We start from the raw sequence: 24,317 nt of genomic DNA on the forward strand, positions 1-24,317 counted from the left end.
GAAGCGACCCCTGTTGCACATCAAATCATTTAACCCTAGCCTAAGTTTAATAAATGCGTCTCTAATTTTTCTCTCTGTTATAGTATGTAGGTAAACCTCTGGTGTTAGACAATATTTAAAGGTTTTATAGACGTCGTAGCGTGTACTGTTATCTAGTGACGACCTCCATATCAATTGCTACCTGCTTAAAAGAGCTAAGAAAATACATTTTGTCGCCAACGCTTTGATTAAAAAAAAAATATCCAAATCCGTGAGAGAAGAGTAAATGCTTAATGTTTGATGCCCAGGTTACGTAACCAACACTATCACGATAGACAAGCATTTCGTAGCATTTTCTTGGGATTCGTTCCCGCGACATCTCTGTTATTTTGAGCCATTATCTGAGTAAACGTAAATATGAACAAATATATAACGGGTATCTACCACATTCGCCATAGACCATATGATTTGGAGCCGATTTAGAAACATTTAGAAATATTTTCCATGCAGTTAAGCGCACCTTTTCAATATTGTAATAGGTTCCAAAACTCCAGACCTCTGATCCATATAATAAGATTGAACTTGGTTGAACTTGAGCTATTCAATTTCTTATTTCTAATTTCAGAGGTAATTAAATCCTGAAAGGAGGAAAACCCATGGAAATTAATTCCTACCTTGTTGGATACATACATGTACACATGTGAAATAAACCTACTACTACCATTTACTGGTTTGTTTTGATGCTGAATATGTTTACTCTTATTGAATTGATGCGTTACCTGCTTATACCTATGGAGAACACCCTGTGGTTATTCCGTGTTTCTAGCCTATCCTCGTCAGCTCAAGATACAATTTTTGGATCTGGATTGGCTAGATTTACGTGACGTAGCTTTTCATACAGTCGCGACCCTCAAAGGGACTACATGAATTGGGTGGACAGGCCCGGTGGATTAGTTGATTGATCAACCGATGATCTGTCTGCTTCATACTCGACACATGCCCCAATGGTGTAAGTAAACCTTCGATTGGTTGGTTGGTTTGTTGTTTAACGCCACACTCAACATTATTCCAGCTGTATGACGGCGGTCTGTAAATAATCGAGTCTGGACCAGACAATCCAGTGATTAACATCATGAGCATCGATCCACGCATTTGGGATCGATGACCTGAATCAAGTCAGCGAGCCTAACCATCCGATCCCGGTAGTCGCCTTTTACGACAAGCATAGTCACCTTTTTACGGCAAGCATGGTTTGCTGAAGACCCCGGAATCTTCACGGGACTGTAAACCTTAGTGACAACATTGCTGGGATACAAAAGATTGTTTCATAAACCCTGGCGTTTCGAAAATATTGTAAATAAAAGCGACAGAGGACAATTCCTTAATCATTATGACATTCCAAATAGTTAAAGATATGGGGCAACCCAAAAAATCCAATTTTGGATTCGAATCCCGGTTCGCCCCGATTATGTGTCTAGGTTTGTCAGCACCATACCCGTGCTCGTGGGTTTCACCGAAGTGGTAAACGTCTGAGACCTGCATATCACTTCGGGCTTTCCTCCGACATTAAGCTGACACACCGCGATATAACTGGAATACTGTTAAAAGCAGCGTTAAACCCAACTCACTCACTCACTCACTGTTGAGATCAAACTCCGCTATGTCAGCTGACGTCACCGTGGCATGTCCCTGGCGACCCTCTGACGTCTTATCATACCAGATCAGATTGTGGTATTTAAAGAAAAAGATAAAAAAATATTTTAAGTTTGCTCGTGTAAAGGGTATGTTGTGTGTGGTGTGTGATTCACATTAGTGAATAATCCTTGATTGTATCAGTCGTTGACACCTGAGCAGATGGACTATGCTATGACCTCATGTTATATAACATGTGCACTGTAATGTATCACCGACGCACATCGTTGGGTCACCGTGTACGTTTTTTTAAGAGTAGTATTAGCGTTCTCTCGGCACACGGAAAATCACGTTTCGATTCCAAAGATGGATGGACAAAACCAATGATTAATATTATGAACAACGTCCCAAGCCGCCAGGATACAGGGGCATCGTGACCACCCAATCCACATAGTCACCGCTTACGACACAGCATACGACACCATGGGATCGCCACCGTCCGTATCTGTATAAACAAGGCTAATACATTCATCAAAGTCATTTCACATCATCAGCCATTATTAACATATGATAAACATACATCCAGCCTCTGGTTTCCATTAATACTGTGACCTCCTCCATCGTCTAGCAGAAAACGGAAAGTCGGTGCATCGGTCCCGACTGTGTCAAACCACAAAAATGGTACTTGTTGTTACCCTGCCTTGTGTGCATGCACGTCATTATGTAATTGTGAAACTCCTGAAGGCATTATTAAATCCCATTTCACCTTACCCCACCCATTTATTCTGTATTATGCTCGTGGGTCTTTTGACATCTTTTTTGTCACTAAATCCCTTTGAAATGCTGAAAGTGAGTGAGTGAGTTGGGTTTAACGCCGTTTTGAACAGTATTCCCGTTATATCCCAGCCTAATGCGGAAGGAATGTCCAACAAACAGTTATTGTGTTTTATCATATAATGGGTAGGTTTCTCGACAGGATAAAGCCAACGGATAAAAACGATTTCCGTTGGGGTCATATGCGGATAGAGATGCAAATATCAAAGGTCAAGTAGGGACTACTTTCACTGTTTATAAACAAACATGGCGTCGCCCTCGTCATTCGGCGATCGAGTCAGATTTAACCATCGGGAATCTGGATAAACTACAGAGATAACTGCTTTCATTATCAAAAGAACAGTCTTATGTACTGAAAATCAGTGTCTTACTGTGACGTAGCTAAGGCATTTTATACGTTTTGGCAACTTTGGAGGTATAAATTTCGAAACAATTTTGCGAGGGCACGAGCGGGATCAGTAGCCATATCTTTGTAGACCTCTGCGGCTTGAACCTTTCTCCACAAATTAAAATACTTGGATTTGGCCGAAATATGTTTGAATTGTTACCCTGTTTCGTTTTGTCACTGTGTGTACATCTGACTAGACTTCTTAACGTTATGACAGGACAGACCGACTGTCAACAACGTCTGATCGTGGCCGTGACGTCTCATAGACTAGGGTTAGAGTAGCTTCCCTTTGACAAAGGGCAGTTACTCTAGCAGACAGACCGATGGATTGCCGCGAAAGGCAATTAAAAACAATTGTTGTTTTGCGTATATGTTGCTTCGCCACTGTATAAGAAAGAGATTTCAGTTGGAACTATATTGGCTACTGTCACTGTCCGATTGACACATCACTTACCCTGTGACGTAATAAATATTAATGCGCGCATTCCAGGAAAACTCGCAATGTTTCGGTGATGTTTGTGAGAGAGGGAAAGCGATTTTCAAGCACAGAATTAAAGAATGACATTATGTGATAAAGAGGTTATCACGCTTGTGTGTTTGGGGATGGTAAATATCCTGTATTAGGAATAAACACTATGTATTTAGCCTGCCAAGGCTCGCTAAATACAATGTTTATTCCTAATGCAGGATATTTACCATCCCCAAACACACTCGCGTGATAACCTCTATAAAACTTTCGGCATTCGTGTTTTCTTTCCCATGATGACTTTCTCAACAAAGCCAGAGGGGGATGTATTATCTGACTTATGATCCGAAAGAAAAATCTGAACAACACTTATCATCAATTTTATGTTTGAACTATATATGAACCATTATAGGAAACGGACGTAAAATATCCCTTGCTGGCGTACATGAACCTGGAAAAGAGGTTCTTTAAAAGAATTGCGGTTTATCAGCGTCTCTGTAGCTTAATGGTTCACTCAATAGGCTACAAGTACGACGTTTGCATGTTAGATCCCACTTAAATAGAAATAAAATCATTCCGCACATTTCCTCAAGTTAGCGCTGCAATTTGTGTTATGTAGATTGTGTTCAAATGCAAATTGTAACATAAAAGTAGGTATGTACTCTGATCTGATTGGTTAAAAAGTGTTGTCGAATGAGCATAACATCACTGAATTTTTGGGGTCTCATCACCGTGTATGTATACATTAATTAATGGAACTATTTTTGAAATCATCAACATGGAGGAACAGATGGAAATTTACCCTGACTTCCACATCGGATATTTCGATGAAATATTGAGTGATTGGGACGACGAGACATTTTCTGAGATAATTCAAGAATTTGAAGGTAAATGAAATTTACCTTTTTTCATTAATTTCCCAATCATAATCATAAATGATGTCATTTTCTTGGACTTGGCCAAAGGGAAAAGAAAAGAAAATCATTTTTTAACAGAGTAAAAACCATCAATTGCAACTCTATAATAGTTATGACTTTCATACACCCACCTAATTTTGTTATTATTATTACTCACAACAGCTGTTGAAGCTGAAAACCGTTCTGAGATGGCCCCTGAACTAGGAAATACAGCCAGCGTTTCCTTAGAGCCCAAAGTTCAAGCGTCCAGTGACCGCTTCGCGTCCCTTGATGCAAATGCAGTACAGGACATCGTGGATGGGAACCTCTCCAAATCTACTTGGCGTAATACCTCCTGGGGAGTTAAAATATTTCGACGTAAGCCATTGAAACATTAAAGAATACATAAACACATACCTAAAATTCCTACACAGATTCGATCAACGAGAGTTACCTCCCTTACACCATTGCCATGAACCCAAGTTCGAAGAGCTTCCTGCTTCTCAACTGAATGAGAGACTGAGGTTCTTTTATGCCGAAGTCAGAAATGCTGAGGGAGATCTTTACTCAAAATCGAGTTTTGTTGGGTTGCGTGCTGCCATACACAGGCACATCAGGGGACCGCCATTTGAGGGCAGCATAAACATTATCCAAGACCGGGAATTTCACACTGCAAACAATGTTTTTCTGTTCATGATAAAAAAACTTAAGCGCGATGGCCTTGACCAGACAACACATCATGCTGCTATCCCCGAGAATGACTTTTTAAAAATCCGTGAAAGTTTGGATACGGAAACTCCTTCCGGCTTGCTTCGTAAAGTGTGGTTCGACCTTACACTCGACTCAAATGGGCCCAACAAACGCATTTATGCAACATCGGACCAATTCTGTCCCGTACTTTCATTCAAAAAATACATGTCTCTCCTCAATCCCAACAATGGTGCTTTTTACCAGGCTCCCAAGAGACGAGTCCACGTCGACGACACCGAATGGTACACCACGAGGCCAGTTGGTGTAAATGTCATTGGCAACATGATGAAAGAAATTTCTACCAACGCTGGTCTCAAAGTGCACATACAAACCATTGTCTTCGGGCAACTGCTGTTACTTTGCTGTCAAACGCAGGCATTGAAAATCGCGAGATTTGCAAAATTACCGGCCACAAAACCGATAAATCGTTGAAGTCGTATTCCATTGACTCGAGCTCGGCTCAAAAACGACATTATTTGAACATTCTTCAGGGACAGCAGCAGCTCACTAACAACCGTAATTTGGTACCTGTCCAAGATACAAATATCCTGCCACTGTCCACTGCTCCCGTGAATAACTTCTAGGTTAATTCTTCTGCTAATTCCCATGGTCTCTTTCACATATGTAATTCCACTGTGACAGTAAACAACTTTTTCCATCCCAGCTAAGCTGCATATCTAAAATCTCGCACATGTTTGACCTCTCTTGTCACTACCTCAGCGAGTTGACACTGTCTTGTATAGGGGCAAAACAGTATGAACGTCTTTTCTAATTTTGATTATTTGTATTTTATAGATACGCATAACTACAAATTACAAGTAAGATGAGGAACTGTGATAAAGAATTGAATTTGTGATATTTCCTGTTGTTTGTTTATTTTCTGAGAAATGGGCTTGAACATGTGGCCACCCCTTTCGTAAAATGAACCATCATTATTGGAGTACCTCGAAACCATTCATCGGTTTCGCGGCACCCCATATCATGCATCCTTTCGAAGGTGAGCACGAGGAGACGTATTGCTAACGACAGTTTTGTTGTGTCATGCGCTCAGTAAATTAGTTCCTCCTAAATATCGATTTAATTAACGTTCATGTTATAATGTCGATAAATATTTCGTTTTGTAAGATTTGCGTGATGTTATGCTGAATGGATGTACGGAAGTTTTTCATTTGAACATTCCACCTTACGGCGTCGTGTTCAAATGAAATTTCCGTACATCCATTACGGCGTCTTGTTCAAATGAAATTTCCGTACATCCATTCAGCATAACATCACGCAAATCTTACAAAACGAATATTTATCTCCTAAATACATTGTATATTTCCAACGAGGTACATTCTGAAGAAACACCACAAAAGTATCAATGGCAAACCCATGTCCCAGGGTCTTCAGGAGGGAAAACCTACAAAGTGGGTTTGACACGTTTTGAAGAGACAACCAACAAGAGAATAAACCTGTCGTAGGGTTATAATGCAGGTTAAACCAGATGGGCTTGTAACTTTATAATGGGCAGCAAGATATACATGTATGTGGTCACTACCGGGGTCATAATGCTATATGAAGGATATATAGTTGTATGGCCCCGGTAGTAACCATATGTATCTTGCTGCTCTTTTTTAAGAATCATACCCCTGGTGACTATGACTTTGTGTTTTAATAATTCCATTGTTTTGCCGACATTATTGCTAGGATGCCCTTTGTTATTATTATGTAAGCCAGTATTGCGGGTAATGAATTATTCTTAGTGTGGAATTAATAAACTCTTCTTAACTGCAGTTAGATTGGTGTGTGATGAATTTTAATTGTGCGAATGGCTTTAATTCCCCACCACCCCTAACGTATGAAAATTAAATGGTCGATCCTTCAAATGAGTGAGTGAGTGATGGGTTTTACGCAGCTTTTAGCAATATTCCAGCAATATCACGGCGGCCTTCAGATGAAATACGAGGTCGAGTAAGGCGGGTAACATCCGTCACGAGCTATATCTTATCCATCAGGGTTGTATTTAGGACTGACTGTGTATTTGGTTCGGGTTTTTTAGGTATGAATCGAAAAACCGATGTGGAAACTGTATGAATCATTAAATGAATGCAAAAACACGTGACCAATTCCGCCAATCAGAATGCAGGAATTTCGATGAACACAACGAAAATTTAATTATTGTTACTTAAATGAATTAAAAGGACAAGAGGTAGTGGAACTGAGTTTATGAATGATGTCTCCAAGAACGTGAAACAACGCCATCACTCTGAGGACCACGTGTACTGAATCCAGATGTCTACCTTTAGGTGCTGAAACACAAGGGTCAGATGGTTGGATCATGCATATGAAAGAGAATATTTGACTTTTCTTGTCAAATATTATTCTTATGTATCAACATGAAAAGACACATGTTTTATTTATTACCTCTGATCTTCATGGTCGTATTCTTAAAACCACAATTCCACTTAGGCAGATTTAAAGAAGTTAAATAAACTTTTTGTCGCTAATATTGCCTTTCGAATTAGTGTCTTCCAGATACTTGTCTTAAATGCTTTATAAATGATTTTATCACATATTTATAGTTTACTGTAATCTCCTTCAAGATTGTTTTCATATCTTCTGATAAATATAGTATTTCATCACAAATAACATAATATATATGATCTTTTTCTGACCATGGAGATGTGGGGATAGTAAAGTATTTCAGAGGTGGAAGTTTATGCATTACATGTATTTGTCATTATAGTTAAGCTATTGTCATTAACGTCACACTGATTTGTGGCTTCATTTTTGTGTGTTTGGTTCCTTTTAGACAGAGAAATATTTTAAGGATTTATAGATGGCGGAGATGATAAGGTGGACGAAGGAGGGTGTGGCCGGACTGATGGATGATGAAGATGCGTGAGTGAGTGAGTATGGATTTACACCGCTTTTAGCAATATTCCAGCAATATCATGGCAGGGGACACCAGAAATGGGCTTCACACATTGTACTCATGTCGGGAATTGAACCCGGGTCTTCGGCATGACGAGTGAACGCTTTAACCACTAGGGTTCCCGATCGCCCCGAATGATGATGATGATGATGATGATGATGCATGGATTGGAGGATGGACAGATGAGTGTGTGGGTAGATGGACGGATGAATGGTTGGGAATAGTTGATGATGGATGGATGGGAGGATGGTGGATGGATCGATCAGTTGAAGGATGTGGGAATGGGTGATGGATGGACAGATGGATGGGTAGGTGGGTAGATGAACGGATGGATGGATGTTGGAACGGGTGATGGATTGACCGATGGATGGGTAGGTAGGTAGAAGGACGGATGGATGGATGTTGGAACGGGTGATGGATGGACAGATGGATGGGTAGGTGGGTAGAAGGACGGATGGATGGATGTTGGAAAGGGTTATGGATGGACAGATGGATGGGTAGGTGGGTAGATGGACGGATGGATGGATGTTGGAACGGGTGAGGGATGGACAGATACATCATTGATGATCAAGGGAGTTGGTGATCGGTTTGATGGATGGACGATGGAAAGTTGGATGGACAGATGTATGGTTGGTGGGGGATGGATGATGGATAAATGGATGATTGATGGATAGGTAGGTCGACAGAAACGTTACCCGGGATACCCGCACTGGCAACTGCTGTCGATGCAGTGCCAGGAGTGGTCACATGGGCAGTTATGTTGGTTAGCATAGTGTCTGCAGTGATTTGCGGAGGTATGGCATCCCTCTATCAAACGAAAAGTGGATAGTACTTGGAAGCAGGTAATATTCAAAGCAATTACCAATCGGGACATTTAATTACGTGTATACGCGGGCGTGTATATGCTAACAGAAACAGACCCGTGAAGATCCGGGTTAGAACAGGTCTTCAGCAACCCATGCTCGCCGCAAAATGCGACTATGCTTGTCGTAAGAGGCGACTAATCGGATCGGGTGGTCAGGCTCGCTGACTTGGTTGATGCATGTCATCGATCTCAATTGCGTGGATCGATGCTCCATGATGTCAATCACTGGATTGCCTGGTCCAAACTCGATTATTTACAGACCGCCATCATATATCTGGAATATTGCTGAGTGCGGCGTTAAACAAAAAACAAACAAGTAAACAAACAAACAAAAAACAACAAAAAACCAATACACATAAGTATTCTGAATGCATGTTCCTCACTTACTCTAAGACGGCCTCACATGGGCAACATTACTTTGCAAACATAATCTCCTTAATGTTTGCCAACTAATGTTTTCACACGATAAATATCCGGGTAAGAATATAGGTTCCCAGCAATCTTAGGTTGTCGTAAGAAGCGACTAAACGCACCAGGTGGTCAGTCTTGATGATTTGGTTGACTGCATGTCATCGCTTACCAATTGCGGGATCGATGCTCATGATGTCAGTCACAGGATTGTCTAGACCAGACTCAATTATTTACAGAGCCATAGTCCATATAGTGCGGTATCAAACAAACACACGCGCTAACACTTCTCTCAAATGCCGACGCCATTTTGTAGCAGACCTCAATACAACTCGGTTAATGTGAAGTCCCTTTACATAATTGTTTTAAAGAGACGGTAAGGCAGGACCGGCAGTAAATGAGACATAAGTGAGATATTAAACACAAATGAGATGTTAAACACAAAGAACATGTCAAACACAAATGATATATTAAACACAAGTGAGATATTAAACACAAATGAGGTGTTAAACACAAATGAGATGTTAAACGCAAATGAGATATTAAACACAAGTGGGATGTTAAACACAAAGAATATGTTAAACACAAATGATATATTAAACACAAGTGAGATATTAAACACAAATGAGGTGTTAAACACAAATGAGATATTAAACACATGTTAAACACAAAGACGATGTTAATCACTATACACATGTGAGACACACAAGTGAGATATTAAACACAAATGAGCTGTTAAACACAAATGAGCTGTTAAACACAAAAACATGTTAAACGCAAATGGTATATTAAACACAAGTGAGATATTAAACACAAATGAGGTGTTAAACACAAATGAGATATTAAACGCAAATGAGATATTAAACACAAGTGGGATGTTAAACACAAAGAACATGTTAAACATAAATGGTATATTAAACACAAGTGAGATATTAAACACAAATGAGGTGTTAAACACAAATGAGATGTTAAACGCAAATGAGATATTAAACACAAGTGGGATGCTAAACACAAAGAACATGTTAAACACAAATGATATATTAAACACAAGTGAGATATTAACCACAAATGAGGTGTTAAACACAAATGGGATGTTAAACACAAAGAACATGTTAAACACAAATGAGATGTTAAACACAAATAAGATGTTAATCACAAATGAGATATTAAACACAAAAGAGATGTTAAACACAAAGACGATTTTAATCACTTTACCTGGATGGGTTCCACAGCTGGACACCAGGCACGTGCAGGTTCCCCTCACACAAGTCAAGGTCGAGAGGGCGTCGCAGCTTTCATGCCTGCAGGTGCTGGTATCATGGCCTTGGCATCCCTCGGCATCAACCAGGGCTACAAAAAACATTTATCATACCTCCATGTCAGAATGATGAGATCTGATTGGTTCACGTGATCTTGATAAAATACTATGTATCCCACCTTGGAGGGAAACAATTTCTTTATCGGGGGAATAAATCCCTCATATCCCGCCACGAACAAGACAGGCTGTATGTGGATTTCTGAGAGGAGGAATCAATCCCGTATACCTCGCTATTTCCGAATATGACAGTGTATTTATTGTTTAACAATGATTGGAAATGTGTGACATTGTTTCTGTTGAGATTCCGTAGACGCTCATTGCGTTGTGTTTAGGCAGTGATCAGTCGTCAGGAAGTTAGATGCCAGTGTGGTGTGTAAACTTCCAGGCCGGTATACCCAGGACGGTGATAGTATGTTATGGAAAATACTTTAATGTTCTAATGCCGAAGGACTAGCGAGGGAACTTTCTCGGTGGTAGTATATAAGGGGACAACAATAGCGTGTTTACGAATCTTTCATGCAATTTCATCATATCGGAACCAGCTTCCAAGTGAGGATCGCTCATCATCCTAACCCATAATGGAAGCTTGACTACTGTCACTGCTGGCTATATATATTATCACTGACTTGTGCTATCACTACTGTATTTGATACTGACCACTGCCATCATATTATATACTGTCAGTGAGTATTGTATTATCGCCCTATTGTGTACTGCCAATGTAATTGCTGTGCAGTAATTGTTTTGATTTGTAAACCTAGTTTATGTTATAGTACATTTGTTGATTGTATACCGCTTGTTGGTTGTTTGTTCGTTTCACACTAAGTTCCTTTACGTACAGATTTCTGGGTTAACATATTGTTTCAATTTGGGAATCTACACGTAACAGAATCAATGAAAGTCACCTGGCACAGCAATCGAACAGCTGTTTTCTATCAATTGTGAGTTTGGTTTAATCCTTTCACAATGTCCTATTAAAACATGTCGATAAGGTAAATTCGTTGTAGCAGTATCACGAGGGCGTATGTGGTTTTATGCGTCCCGTGTCAAGTTTTATACCACGAGCGTGGCTAACGCGGAAAACCACTTATCATACCTCCATGTCAGAGTGATGAGGATGTGATTGATCCACGTGATCTTGATTAAATACTGTGTAACCCGCCTTGCAGGGTAATAACAATAACTTTCTAAGCGGGGAATAAATATCTTAAACCCCACCAAGAGCAAAACAGGCTGCACGTGGATTTCTGAGAGGCAGAATAAATCCCTCGTGATCCTGCTACAACTTGCAATGTGACTTTATTGTATAGGCGGCTTCACGCGGACAACAGAAGAACACAGATTGCCAACTTGTATTTTCACACTACAAAGGCGTGTTGTTGTTGCATAGCCTCTCTTCATTCCTTTCAAAGGTTGACGCCATATTACGCAGTATCTGATTGACTGAAAGCAACCAACATACGTTTGACAACCATTCACATGTCAAAATCGAGTTTGAATCACAACATTGTTGATCGAAATATTGGTTGGATATTCATTGCCAACGGTTTATCAAATTCCCCATTCTGTTTTCGCAAACTGAATGTTCCCTGGGTGGTATAAGATAGTATGCCGTTCCCCAACATCATGGCCAATAGGGGTGACTATAGGGGCACTGTACTGATACAATGGTATTGCAATGGTTAAAACACTATTGCTATTAATATAATACTGTATAACTATACGTTTATAACGAACACGCTTATAACGAACTGACGGATATAAGGAACTTTTTTTTGGTCCAAACATTTGCTTTATATATGCTGTATATATGATTATAACGAACTACGGTTATAACGAACTAAACTTAGTGATCCCTTTGCGTTCGTTATAACCGTAGTTTACCCTACTATTGTAATAGTGGTTCAGATATAGCTTTACTGTTGTAGTGGTACAAACTTTATAATACTGTAACGCGTGTACATATTCCTTCCCATTATTAAGCGGGGTAACGCTGATTGTCTGACAATGTTCTCAATGTACCCTCACATGTCTATTCAAACAAGGTGCATTGTCGACACAAAATGATGACGAACGGTAATGTTTCATAATATTTGTATCGATACTATCAATGGCATTTCGTCATCCTTTATAACTAATTAATTTCACTTCTAATCACTAACACTGGTACTTGAGAACAGTTTATGTTAAGTAAATATAAATAGCTACATAGATAGTCATATAGATAGCTACAAGGAAATATTTAACTTTCACGATTTTTCGGCCGTACTTTGGTAGATAGATAAAACATCAACAATAGAGAATATCTATTCCAATACAGATACCATTGCACGTACAAAGCAAATTAGTGGTGAAATTTATATGAATGGATAATTGAACACCGGTGATGATACCGGGTGTTCGCAAAAAGGGTAAGCTAGTGCTGCTCTACAAAGCACAATTTGCAGAAAAAAATGTTTGTAAACATTTACTGAAAATTAAGATACATTAGTTTATCGTTATTTTAAAGTAAACATGAAGGCCTACATAAAGTAACCAGACAAGGGGCTGCGATAATAAGACACCTCATGGTTTCAGCTTCAAGCTAGAACTGAAGTGCTGGAAGTGAAGTTAGGGCAGAGAAACTGGGGCAGTGATATAAATGGGAAAGACAGCTTTCTGGACAGCTGGTCAAATAGGTATGCAGAGATACACACAGATATCTGCCCATTGTGTGTTAATGGTTTGTGAGTTGAAGACACGATGAAGTTTATTTTTAAAAGAGACGTATTAAAGAAGTTTTTGAGATGTGTATTTACCTGATAATTTGCATTGGAGCTCCCGTTTGTAAAATATTACTTAAAAAGGAATGGCATTCCAACCCCCCTTTTTGAGAATCGTTTGGAAACTCGAATGACAAAACATGTAGAAACATACTTTCGAACAAGACAGTCTTTGTTTACCGAGATGAAAGCAATCAAAACCCCTCTCACTGACCTTAGTAATAAGTGTACGTCTCTAGAAAACGCAATATCAGACATGCTAATCATCTTGATAGAGTTAGCCATGAGCAGAGTGCCATATACAGGGATATCGACACACATTCGTCACCACTCGCCCCTTTCCGTAACCTGCAATAAGGCTCGTCCCCCTATCTATAATAATTTATAATGTTATGTGCGAAAATACGACAAACCAGTCAGAATGCGCGTATGATTTCAAGTTCTGCGTTAAAGAATCCCTCAGAAATAATTTACCTGTATATGGGCCAGTGGCCTTCATACGAACAAAAGACTTGACCGGAAGTAACTGAAACAGACATAAAATATGTATAGGCCTTCTACAGTTTACAAATGATGTTTCGTCAACACAGGCCCTGGTGACGGTAATGTCAGGGTTCGGGTATCAGATAAAGTTCGTGTCATGGACGAAAGGTGTATACATTCATTGTCACATTGCATCCAAGGAATAATATCTCAATCTACATAAATAATCTGGATCCATTTGCCACCTCAGCATTGTTTCGGAAGTGACGTCACCATCTCTCACTGAGCCCAGAATTTCTCTCCTTTATAAGTATTTTGATTCGACTGCTATTGCGTCGAATCGGGCTCAAAACGGAGTTATGGGTCCAGGGTCTTTAACAGAATATAATGTATATAATACCCTGGATTAACGACGATGTTGTCATTCAGTTACTTACGTTTTGAATAGATGCAAGTCTTGACAGGGTATAGTTCATGTATCCGTATTTGTCATTTTATGGCTCTTCTGTCAGTATACAATTAAAAGATGATCTCGATGGAAACAATTAACACAATCGTGACGATACATCTAAACTCGAAGCTTATGTTCAAGAATAAGTAAGAATTTATATAGAAAGATATTCTATCATCGTCGACGAGGCGGCCTGCAACTACGCATCTTGTCAAAGTGGAACTAGTGGTTAAAGCTTTCGCTCGTCACGCGGTAGCCCCGGGCTCGATTCCCGACATGGGTACAATCTGTGAAGCCCATTTCTGGTGTTCCCCGCCGTGGAATATTTGCGAAAAGCGGCGTAAAACCAAAATCATATACTCACTCACTAACGTAACAGGAAAGTCAACAGTTTGTGTACGGGCCAGACACTTACAACCAAGGGAGACAATTTGCGGGGAGGTAACTCTTGTATGTCACTTGTTCCGTCAAAGTGTTATGTTCACTGCAGCGAAATATCAAGTTTGAGTGTTCACTGCACTCATAAAATTATAACTTTTCTCAACCTCAGAAAACTTTTCACACTGAAGTATATATTAAATTTTCTCATTGACTGTAATATGTATAGATACCTGCGATATGAACAAAGCAAATATTAAACAACCAGTCTCAACCGAAAGAGATTCCATTGGGTGCAAACAGCAAAACAGCGGCGAAAATATACGAAATGGATACCTGAAAAAGTCATGACACCAGGTGTTCGTGACAAGGGAAATGAAATGACCAGTGTATGTAATGTGTGTGATTATGTTTGTGTCTGCATGGATGGGTTCAAGTGTGTGTATGAACACAATGAGTTACATTGTGTGTCATAAAGTGTGTTGTATTGTATTGCATTTTCTTGTAATGTATAGTTATATTGTGATGTTTCACTGATCTTAATGATCTTCTCATAACGTCCGGTTGGTTTGGGCACATTTGGGCGAATCTGGACTTGGAGTCCCATTATCACAGGACCAGCATCGCCCCAGACGATTGGGCCACCTGTACCCCGCCGGTGTAGGATGCTCAAATGACTCCCCAGGCTGAGATGACTGTAGAGTCATTTAAGCCTAGGCCCATATGACCGAAAGTCAAATTTAGGGGGAGTCGTTTGAGCCTACTACACCGATTTCGAGTAAATGACTTTTATCTTGCTGAAGACCTATTCTAACCCGGATCTGAATAGCAGTCTGATCAGTACAAGTGGGGTTAAACCCCATTGTACAGAAAGGGAGATTTTAATATGCATTCTCTTATAATTAGGGCAAATCTGGAATCGGAATACACGATCAGGGGACCTGCATCGCATGACACGACAGGGTCACCCCTCCCACCCCCACCCCCATCTCCCACACATCCCTCCACATGCACCCGACTTGATAAAACTAACAGTTGAAAACGAAGCGATGTTGGAATATTTAAGGACAACAATGTGAATTTCAAATATGATGCTGACAAACCTTGAAACATAATCAGGGCGAACCGGGATTCGAACCCACAATAGGTTTTATTGCGCGCCCAGGGGACGCAATTCTGCACAGCGAATCACGGCGCCTTAGACGATTGGGCCACCCGTGCCCCTCTTCCCTTGGAAACCACTCAGACACTATGTCTACGGTTCCAGCTATGCTCGCATCAGATGGGTCCCATAAACGTAGCTGAGTTTTCTTGACAATGATATGTGATGTTTCACGAATCAACATATTTCATATGGGCTGTGTGATACTGCAAAAGTGCATGAATGAGTGAGTTGGGTTGAACGCCACTTTGAGCAGTATTCCAGTTATATCACGGCATGTAAGCTAAAAGTGGGAGGAAAGCCCCAAGTAATGCAGGCTTCAAATGCTTACCATTTGATGAAATCCTAGAGCACGGGTTTGGGTTTGACAAACCTAGAAACATCGGGAACCGGGATTCGAACCCACAATCATAGGTTTCTGGCGTGCCCAAGGGACGCAACTCTGCACGGCAAATCGCGGCGCCTTAGACGACTGGGCCACCCCTGCCCCACTGAAAAGGTAACTTTATATACATTGGACATAACGGATGTAGTGTGATTGACTATAATTGCATCATCTTGGGTTTTTGACGATGTTTAACATTATCTCTAGAACTGAATCAGAACACCTCCAGATATAATTTAATCTGTCAACGAAAGTGAGCTACCATACCTAAAAGCAGAATTTAATTCAGATAACAAACTGACTACAAAGTATTCATGGAATGAGAAAACAGGTATATTCTTTGAAAGGCTATTTACTTATGGATAAATCTAAAGATGCTGTACAAGTAGTCTTAGGTGATATTAAGAAAAGAATTAGTACGTTTACAGGTAAGATCAGCTGACTGTGTTATATGGCAGTGTATTTTATTGTTAAACAATGATTGTAATTGTATTACTTTGTTTCTGTTGAGATTCGGAAGAAGCTCATTGTATTTGGACAACGATTAGTTGTCAGGCTGTAGTACTATTTAATGTAAGCAGTGGTGAGAAAGTTACTATTTTTCGATGCTCGTGTGATGTGTAAATTTCCGGAAGACCGTGGACTGAGATAGAGCGTTAGAGAAACATTTGGAATATTCTGTGATGTGATTTCCAGAGGCAAGTTAGACTGTATATAAGAAGACAAGAGCCTTTCGTGTTTTTCACATTTCATAAAATCAAGACCAGCTTTCGTGTGAAGGAAACTTATCATCCCGGATTCCCAGCCATGGCCATCTCGGAAGTTTGACCACTGTCGCTTCTGGGTGAATATATTATCACCACTGTTTTTGTATTTGATACTGACCACTGCCATCATATTATTTACTGATATTGAATATATACTACCACTCTATTGTGTACTGCCATTGTAATTAATGTACAGTAATCAGTGTTTATTTGTAAACCTAGTTAATTTTGCAATACAATTGTTAATCGTACACCATTTGTTGTTTGTTGGTTGGTTTCACACTAATTTCTTTTATGTATAGATTTCTGGGTTAACGTAATGTTTCAATTTGGGAATCGTCACGTAACAGTGTGAAGCGTCCAAACTATTTTCTTGAATGTCGAACGCGACGTCAAACCTAATTTCATTTCACCAGGAATACTAATTCAGTGAATAATATAAAATGTGTGTCTTGGTGTGATTATTTTAAAAGTCTGTACAGCCTTTCCAAAAGAAGTGATTGTATGTCTGTTGAAGACGATCAAAGTGTATTTATTTATGAAAATACATATATGAATGAACATTGAATAAAAGATTGGATAAAATATGCCACTTAAGATATTTCTGATACTCCTATCAGCAGTGAGGAAATTCAAGAAACAGTACAACAAAACATCTGGCATAGATTATGTAGAAGCGAGATTTTAGTATTTCTTAAGTAAATGTAGTGTCACACAATTTTCTACTTTGGGTTTACAGACAGCCGTCATATAGCGGAAGTACTTCTGTGCGGCGTCAGGCAACAAACAAAGACTTACGTTTTATGCAAATTGTGTGTGTGGTGGGTGCTACTGGTAGGGCAGGACATGCTTACCCATTTCGCGAACACCTGGTGTCATCATTGATTTTAAACGATAAATTCATATAATTTTCACCGATATTTTGCCCTTTAGTTTCAATGGATATACTATAATTTGATGCTTTTGGGGAGTCTTCCCAGTGCCCGTGGGTTTCAGCAAACTGGTAATCGTCTACGGCTTCTGCCGCTTTGAACTTTTCTACCACAATAAATAAAATGGGAATTATATGAATTGTTGATGATTTGACGCATATTTTCCGCTGTATTGTTTCATCTCGGCAATAGATTTACCTCAAATACAATTATGTCTACTCGTGTAGAGGAAGAAAGCGTTCGTCAACGGTTGACGCGTTGGGTACGATGACTGGTCACTCTTACCATTCGACTTCCATTATATGGAGTGAGTTCGTGTCCTCCGATTAGTCAGATGTCCCACCAGTCAAAAAACAACAAACTTCATGGCTGATTGCCAAACCCCTAACTGTTTCCTATATTAAAATGGTTTGGTCCAACAGTAGGTTACAGAAAAACAATAAGAGCATTGATTTCTTCACATTTTAATTCACATTCTATAATGTGATTTGTTAATTTGATATCATAGATATTAAGAAAATGTACATATAATATGTTAATAATACATGAAACAAAAAATTATATTTCATAGTTTATAATTACATTTAAGAAATTGTACATTTCAAAAGTTTTGATCATCTATGCATCTAACAGCGTGTAAACGTTTTCTTCATGTCAAATCATCACCACCAAATCATGTCGTCTATGGTGAGTGAGTACGGTTTTACGCCGCATATAGCATTATTCCAGCAATATCACGGCGGGGCGTCGTCTATGGTGAATTTGGACACAAACAATATGCTTAGAGGAATCTAGAAATGTAAAATTGTCTTATGACAAGTGAATTGGGTATCAAAGGTTAAACATTTAATTTGCTCTACCAGATTTGGCTCTGTGTGGGAACACCAGTCTGTTGATATTTTCCCGGGGTGTCTTTCTGTCTAGATTAAGATACTGTTATGAACAAGAAATGGCATTCTTTTGTATTTGAAAGTTCAAAAATAATTTCATATTAACTATTTAAACCTTCTTCTGGACTTGAATTATATTTAAGCAGGACACCAATTAACAAGTTTAGAATTTCTTCATCTCGATTTAGATGTGGGTCACACAAACCTAGAATTGAAACGGGGCGTTATTGTAGAGAGCCAACTGAGCATCGGATTTGTATATTTTGGGGCACACATTGTGTTGAAAATGAATATCAATTGTACTTATTGTGATTATTATTGTGAAACCAGAAACTAATATATTAACGGAAAGTATTATATATTACCAGCAAATCATAAATTCAATATGTAAATTCCATCTACAAATGTTGATGTTATACAGAACTGTTTATGATACAATGTCTTACTCCTAATGTTACTGTAGTCATTCGCCAAATGAATGAGCTCGCACTCAGCAATATTCCAACTATATGACGGCGGTCAGTAAATAATCGAGTCTGGACCAGACAATCCAGTGATTAACATCATGAGCATCGATCCACACAATTGGGATCGATGACATGCATCAACCAAGTCAGCGAGCCTGACCACCCGATCCCGTATGTCGCCTTTTACGACAAGCATAGTCGCCTTTTACGGCAAGCATGGGTTGCTGAAGATCTATTCTACCCCGGATCTTCATGGGTCGAGTTGGCGGTGCACATGCTTTGTAAATCCTGCAATCGACGGAAATCTGCATGACAGTTCACAAACCGGATTTCGATTTCGTTGCGCGATTTTGATTGGACTATGCAGAGACTCGTTAGTTCAGCCAAACTGTAACTCCATAATACCAGCCAAGTTCGGCAAGGGTGGAAACTGGACTTTTGTAGTCAGTTAACTCTCTTGCCTCGTGAAGATGGAGCCAACCAGACACCGTGGTGAATATCTATGACATGTGTCCTTGTGTGTTTTGCTCCATTATTGAAGCAGCGTTGATATTGGACCAAAACCACAAGGACACAAGGACTGTATGACAAGAGGGATGACTTCAACTTTCCAACTGTCAACTTTCCCTTCATGTGGAACAATATTTCAGCAGCTCTATCCTTTACATGGTGTTTACATTTCCCACCTTTTGAGATACAATCGAGCATGATCTTTCAATCAAGATTTCAACGAGCGTCATACGACTCTTGCTATGAAGTTGTACGATCAAGGTTACAACATTCAAGGCCTCAGTAAAGCTTTCAAAAAGCTTTACGAGTGTTAGACATGAGAAATACATTTCCAAATTTGACGCATCAGCGACAAAGATGATGTCCGATGCAAATCCCTATTTTGACTTCTACCATAAATACCCGTGTTTATCAGGTGAACAACTGACTTCCCTTTGCATGTGTTTGTGAAGGGTGCCACCGGTGGGGCAGGATACACTCACCTTTTCGCGAACACCTGATAATGATTCATAAACACATGTTCATGATAAAGTCGAAATCGTGCAATCGACTGTTTTATGCAGAGATTTCTATTGGATATGGAAAGGGTTCTATCGCTTTATTTATTGTTATTTGGTTCACTAAGGTAACACAAACTGTTTAAAGCAGCGCAGCCTTCGTGTGGATGGAATATTTCTGAGTTAAACAACAAGCAAACAAATTAAAGCAGAGTTAAACACAACTCACTCACTTACCCTGAATACATGATGCATGCGTGTTGGTGCACTCTTGGTTGATGCAGTGCAGTGTTGTGTTAAGTGTCATGATTCGCTCCACACCAAGGCTTAAAGTAAAATAAAAAAATTCAATTAATTGTTGATATCGATAATGCAAGTTATTTAGCCTATCATATTATATGGCCGCTTCAAGTGGTTACTGATTTCCAACTGAGACATAATAGCAGATAAGAGTCGAGAAGATAACAGATATATACAGAACTGGGTGTGTCCTCTGACTCGCCAATGGGGATTATGGATTCAAATAGCCCTCCAGCAAACTACTAGTGTCGTACGAGGGGACTCATGGATCGAGGAATCAGGTTCAGTGTTTGGGTTGATTTCGTGTCATCATTCCACGGTGTGGGCAGGGCGCAACTAATCAATAATACTGTTTTTATGTGTTTTTCATGTTTATTCGTAGCTATGTGATTTTATTTTTTAATGTTTCAACGCGAGCCGTCCTATCATAATAATGAAAATAATTGTGAAAGTGACGTTTTTTACGTCACAAAGTAAGTACAGTAAACTACGATTATAACGAACTCAACTGGACTACTAATTTTAGTTCGTTATAACCGTAGTTCGTTATTAGCATATATACAGCATAACTACAACAAATAGTCGGGACAAAAAAGTAAGTTCGTTATATCCGTCAGTTCGTTATAAACGTAGCTCACTGTATATATTGTGAAACACTTACTTTCAAGGACTCTCTGCTCGCCTGAGGGAAATACTAGCAAGTATGTTTATGTGAAATTTTCACATAACTATACTTACTAGTATTTCTTCATATTATTTCCTAAAGGTTTCGTTACTTCATTACTGATACCTCAATGCAAGATTCCGATTTTCAAATTAGACAATAAATATCATGTTCGACCGTGTAGTGTTTGAATTAAAAATTTACTGCATAGATGGTAAATCGAGGTTTACTTATCTTTGATAAAATGTGATTTTTAGGTGTACTCAACCGCTTTTCTGCTACTATGGTAGTTTCGCCAAGGGTGGGACATTGCTCAAAACATGACAAGCTTCTCTACAGGCCGCCGTCATAAACATTGAAGATGGAATATTGCAGAGGTCGTGAAACAACAAAATACTGTTCCCTGACGGCGTTGCTGATGCAGATGACTGTCATACTCACCGACAGCAACTGCTGATACATCGAGGATTAATATGTACTTCATGGTTTACGGAAACGATTTTGATCTGAACATTGTGACCAGGGACACGCCTTTTATACTGCACAATGCCTGCACCCATAAATTATCTTAAGCGCGTTGTCTAAAACAGATGACACTTTCCGAATTCCACAAAGTATTTATTTTTACACTTTCCCCTAATGTAGGCCGAGATTGTTTCTATGTTGCCAACCTCATCTTAACCCTTACGAATGTATATGCATTTATTCATTTTTGGATTCATGATTGGTAGTATCGCAATCTTTCTCAAGATCAAAGAAAATTGATACTTCGCGTTGTTTATTTACTGTATCATTTTAACAAAGGATTCTAATCATTAAAAAAATGATCAATATTACTTCTTTTTATTCCCAGAAAACACATTGAATATTTGTAATAAGATTATCGGTTTCCAAATACCAAACTAATCTATTGTTTTCCATTCGTTCCATGGTTTTGCAAACGCAACTGGTTACAGATATATGGTGGTAATTGGAAGCATCAGTAGGATCTTGGTGTGGGGACTACAATGGCATTTTGCCACGAGGAAGTAAATTCCCTGACGTCCATCTGTGGTCAAATATTCATATAAAACTGTCTCAAGACATGATTCAAGGCAAATGCTTCAGTAACTGATGGTGGATATTATCATCACCCGCTGCAGTAAGAGCAGTATGACGCTCATGTAATGGAAATACTTATAATACATTATTATCTTCAGTTTCGCTCAAGTTTATTTGCAATGTCAGATTTATCAGTTATCAATTTCTCAAAGTCTTAAAGGTGGGATACGGACGATTTGTACCCTTTGTCTTTTATTTATTTAACCTTGGACATAGGTGTGCGTGAAATAATTTTGGAGACATAGTTTCTCCAAGATTGGCGCTCATTTTGTTCATAATCACGTCGTGCCTTGTCAAAAATAACTGTAACATTATTAAAGTTATGAACTGTAGGATGTTTGCGGAAATCTTTTCCCGCTTTCTTCCTACACTTTCTTGCATGTTTGCAGTCGTTATTAAACCATTGTTGACGAATATTTTTAGAGGACATAGGAATTATTTGGTCAGCAATATTATTAGTTGACCCGAAAACAACTGGATGGAATCTGGTAAATTTCTGAAATTGTCAGGTTTTAGCTTTTCAGCACATAATATACTCAACAACGAAAGTTCCTGTGACACCAATATTTTAGTGTATATTTCAAACAAGTAAAGTTTGGTTTTCAATATTGTAGTACATGTATGGAAACAAGTCACAAAAACGCAACTGCTACAGAAAAGCATGCATTCCATGCAAAAGTCGACTTTTATGCAAGCCCCATGCATTTCACTACCGAAGAATGGGTATAAAAACGTGCGTTAACGGGAATCCATATGCATTGTTTAGCATCATGCTGACAACAATCACTCAGAAAAACAACAAAATTACGCAATTATTCAACATTTCGAAATGCCACGCCTGTCCGAAAATGAGCGTCTTCGATCCATTGGTATACTTGAAGCAGGGTCGAGTCAACGTGATGCTGCAAGACAATTTAACGTCCACAGAAACGCCATTTGGTGTTTATGGCAACGTTGGCAACAGACGAATGCAGTCAGAGACCATCCTCGGAGTGGCAGGCCACGCATAACCAATAATCGACAAGACAACCTACGCAATCGATTCAGCCAGCAACAGTGACTGCAAGAAGCATCCCTGGCCTTCGACGAATATCTTCACAAACCGTACGTCGTCGCCTCAGATGTGCAGGGATTGTCGCCAGAAGACCCGCCAGACGTCCCATTTTGACAGGAAACCACCGTCAAGACATCTACAGTGGTGCAGACAGCGCATACGCTGGACGGCCATGCAGTGGGGACAGATTCTATTCACTGACGAGTCTCGTTTTCACCTCAGCCACAGCGAAGATCGGATTCGAGTGTACCGACGTCGAGGCGAACGTTACGTCAATCATCGTGTCATGGAAGAAGATCGGTTCAGCGGCGGCAGCGTTATGGTATGGGGTGGGATTACAGCAAGACAGAGGACCCGTTTGATAGTGGTAGAGGGAAATCTCATTGGACAGCGCTACCGCGACGAGATCATAGGCCCTGTTGTTCTACCGTTTTTGCGTCGTCATGGCCCAGGCATTACCTTTCAACATGACAACGCCCGGCCTCATATTGCTCGACTTGTTCAGGACTCCGTTCAACAAAACAACGTGAATGTCATCCCCTGGCCGGATCGCTCCCCTGATCTCTCACCAATCGAGCACATGGGGGATGAGATGGATCGACGCCTTCGACGTCAACCACGTGTTCCACAGACACTCCAGGAACTTCGAAACATGCTCCAGCAGATATGGACAGATATCCCACAGGACTTTGTGCGACGCCTGGTCCATTCCATGAGACGAAGATGTGTTGCTTGCATCGCAACCAGAGGTGGACACACACGCTATTGATTTGTAAATTGACATTTTGGCATGTTCATGTTTTTTGTTTTTTTTCTGAAGTCAGTATGGCAAATTAAACCATTTGAACATTTACAGGAGTCTTTTATCTGTTGCAAACCGAAATTGTTTCAGATTTGGTAAAACAAACATAACTTTGAATGAAATCTTAATCAATGTCACAGGAACTTTTGTTGTTCTCTATACATACATAGTATGACCTTGTTCAAATGTAAGTTAATCTGAAACCTATTTGAACCATACAGTTCAAAACAACGCTAACCTTGCCAGACGTTTTCAATGT

At 39.6% G+C, this 24,317-nt stretch overlaps 2 protein-coding genes across 6 annotated transcripts in view; one reads left to right on the plus strand and one right to left on the minus strand.

Moving 5' to 3' along the window:
- Positions 1–24,317, plus strand: part of LOC124141991 (serine protease inhibitor Cvsi-2-like) — a 35,626-nt gene that overhangs the window by 2,621 nt on the left and 8,688 nt on the right. The gene's annotated exons all lie outside the window — the stretch shown is intronic.
- Positions 1,137–24,315, minus strand: LOC125384277 (serine protease inhibitor Cvsi-2-like). Of its 5 annotated transcripts, XR_007223164.1 has the most exons (7): positions 24,297–24,315; positions 20,375–20,463; positions 13,690–13,741; positions 10,351–10,485; positions 8,558–8,669; positions 4,374–7,236; positions 1,137–2,116 (listed from the first exon to the last, which is right to left on the minus strand). XR_007223164.1 is itself a non-coding variant. In XM_048403062.1 (6 exons), exons 2-6 carry the CDS (start codon positions 20,390–20,392, stop codon positions 7,230–7,232), a joined length of 324 nt encoding a protein of 107 aa, XP_048259019.1. In that variant the 5' UTR covers positions 20,393–20,463; positions 21,543–21,625; the 3' UTR covers positions 5,376–7,229. The 5 variants fall into 5 exon arrangements, 3 of the variants coding, with proteins under 3 accessions (XP_048259020.1, XP_048259019.1, XP_048259018.1); XR_007223163.1 differs by lacking the exon at positions 24,297–24,315 and adding an exon at positions 21,543–21,625 and having other exon boundaries at positions 4,374–8,669; XM_048403062.1 differs by lacking the exons at positions 1,137–2,116; positions 24,297–24,315 and adding an exon at positions 21,543–21,625 and having other exon boundaries at positions 5,376–7,236.

Source organism: Haliotis rufescens, unplaced genomic scaffold, assembly GCF_023055435.1.
Source record: "Haliotis rufescens isolate VD_foot unplaced genomic scaffold, xgHalRufe1.0.p SCAF_3, whole genome shotgun sequence".
Lineage (NCBI taxonomy): Eukaryota > Metazoa > Mollusca > Gastropoda > Lepetellida > Haliotidae > Haliotis > Haliotis rufescens.

What these genes read in the sequence shown, in the direction of transcription:
- LOC125384277 (XM_048403061.1), bottom strand. An exon ending in GGCCACTGGCCCATATACAG is followed by an intron (nt 10,486 to 13,689) that starts GTAAATTATTTC and finishes TGTTTTTTGTAG; the next exon opens with CCCTGGTTGATGCCGAGGGA. An exon ending in CAGCTGTGGAACCCATCCAG is followed by an intron (nt 7,237 to 10,350) that starts GTAAAGTGATTA and finishes CTTGTGTTTCAG; the next exon opens with CACCTAAAGGTAGACATCTG.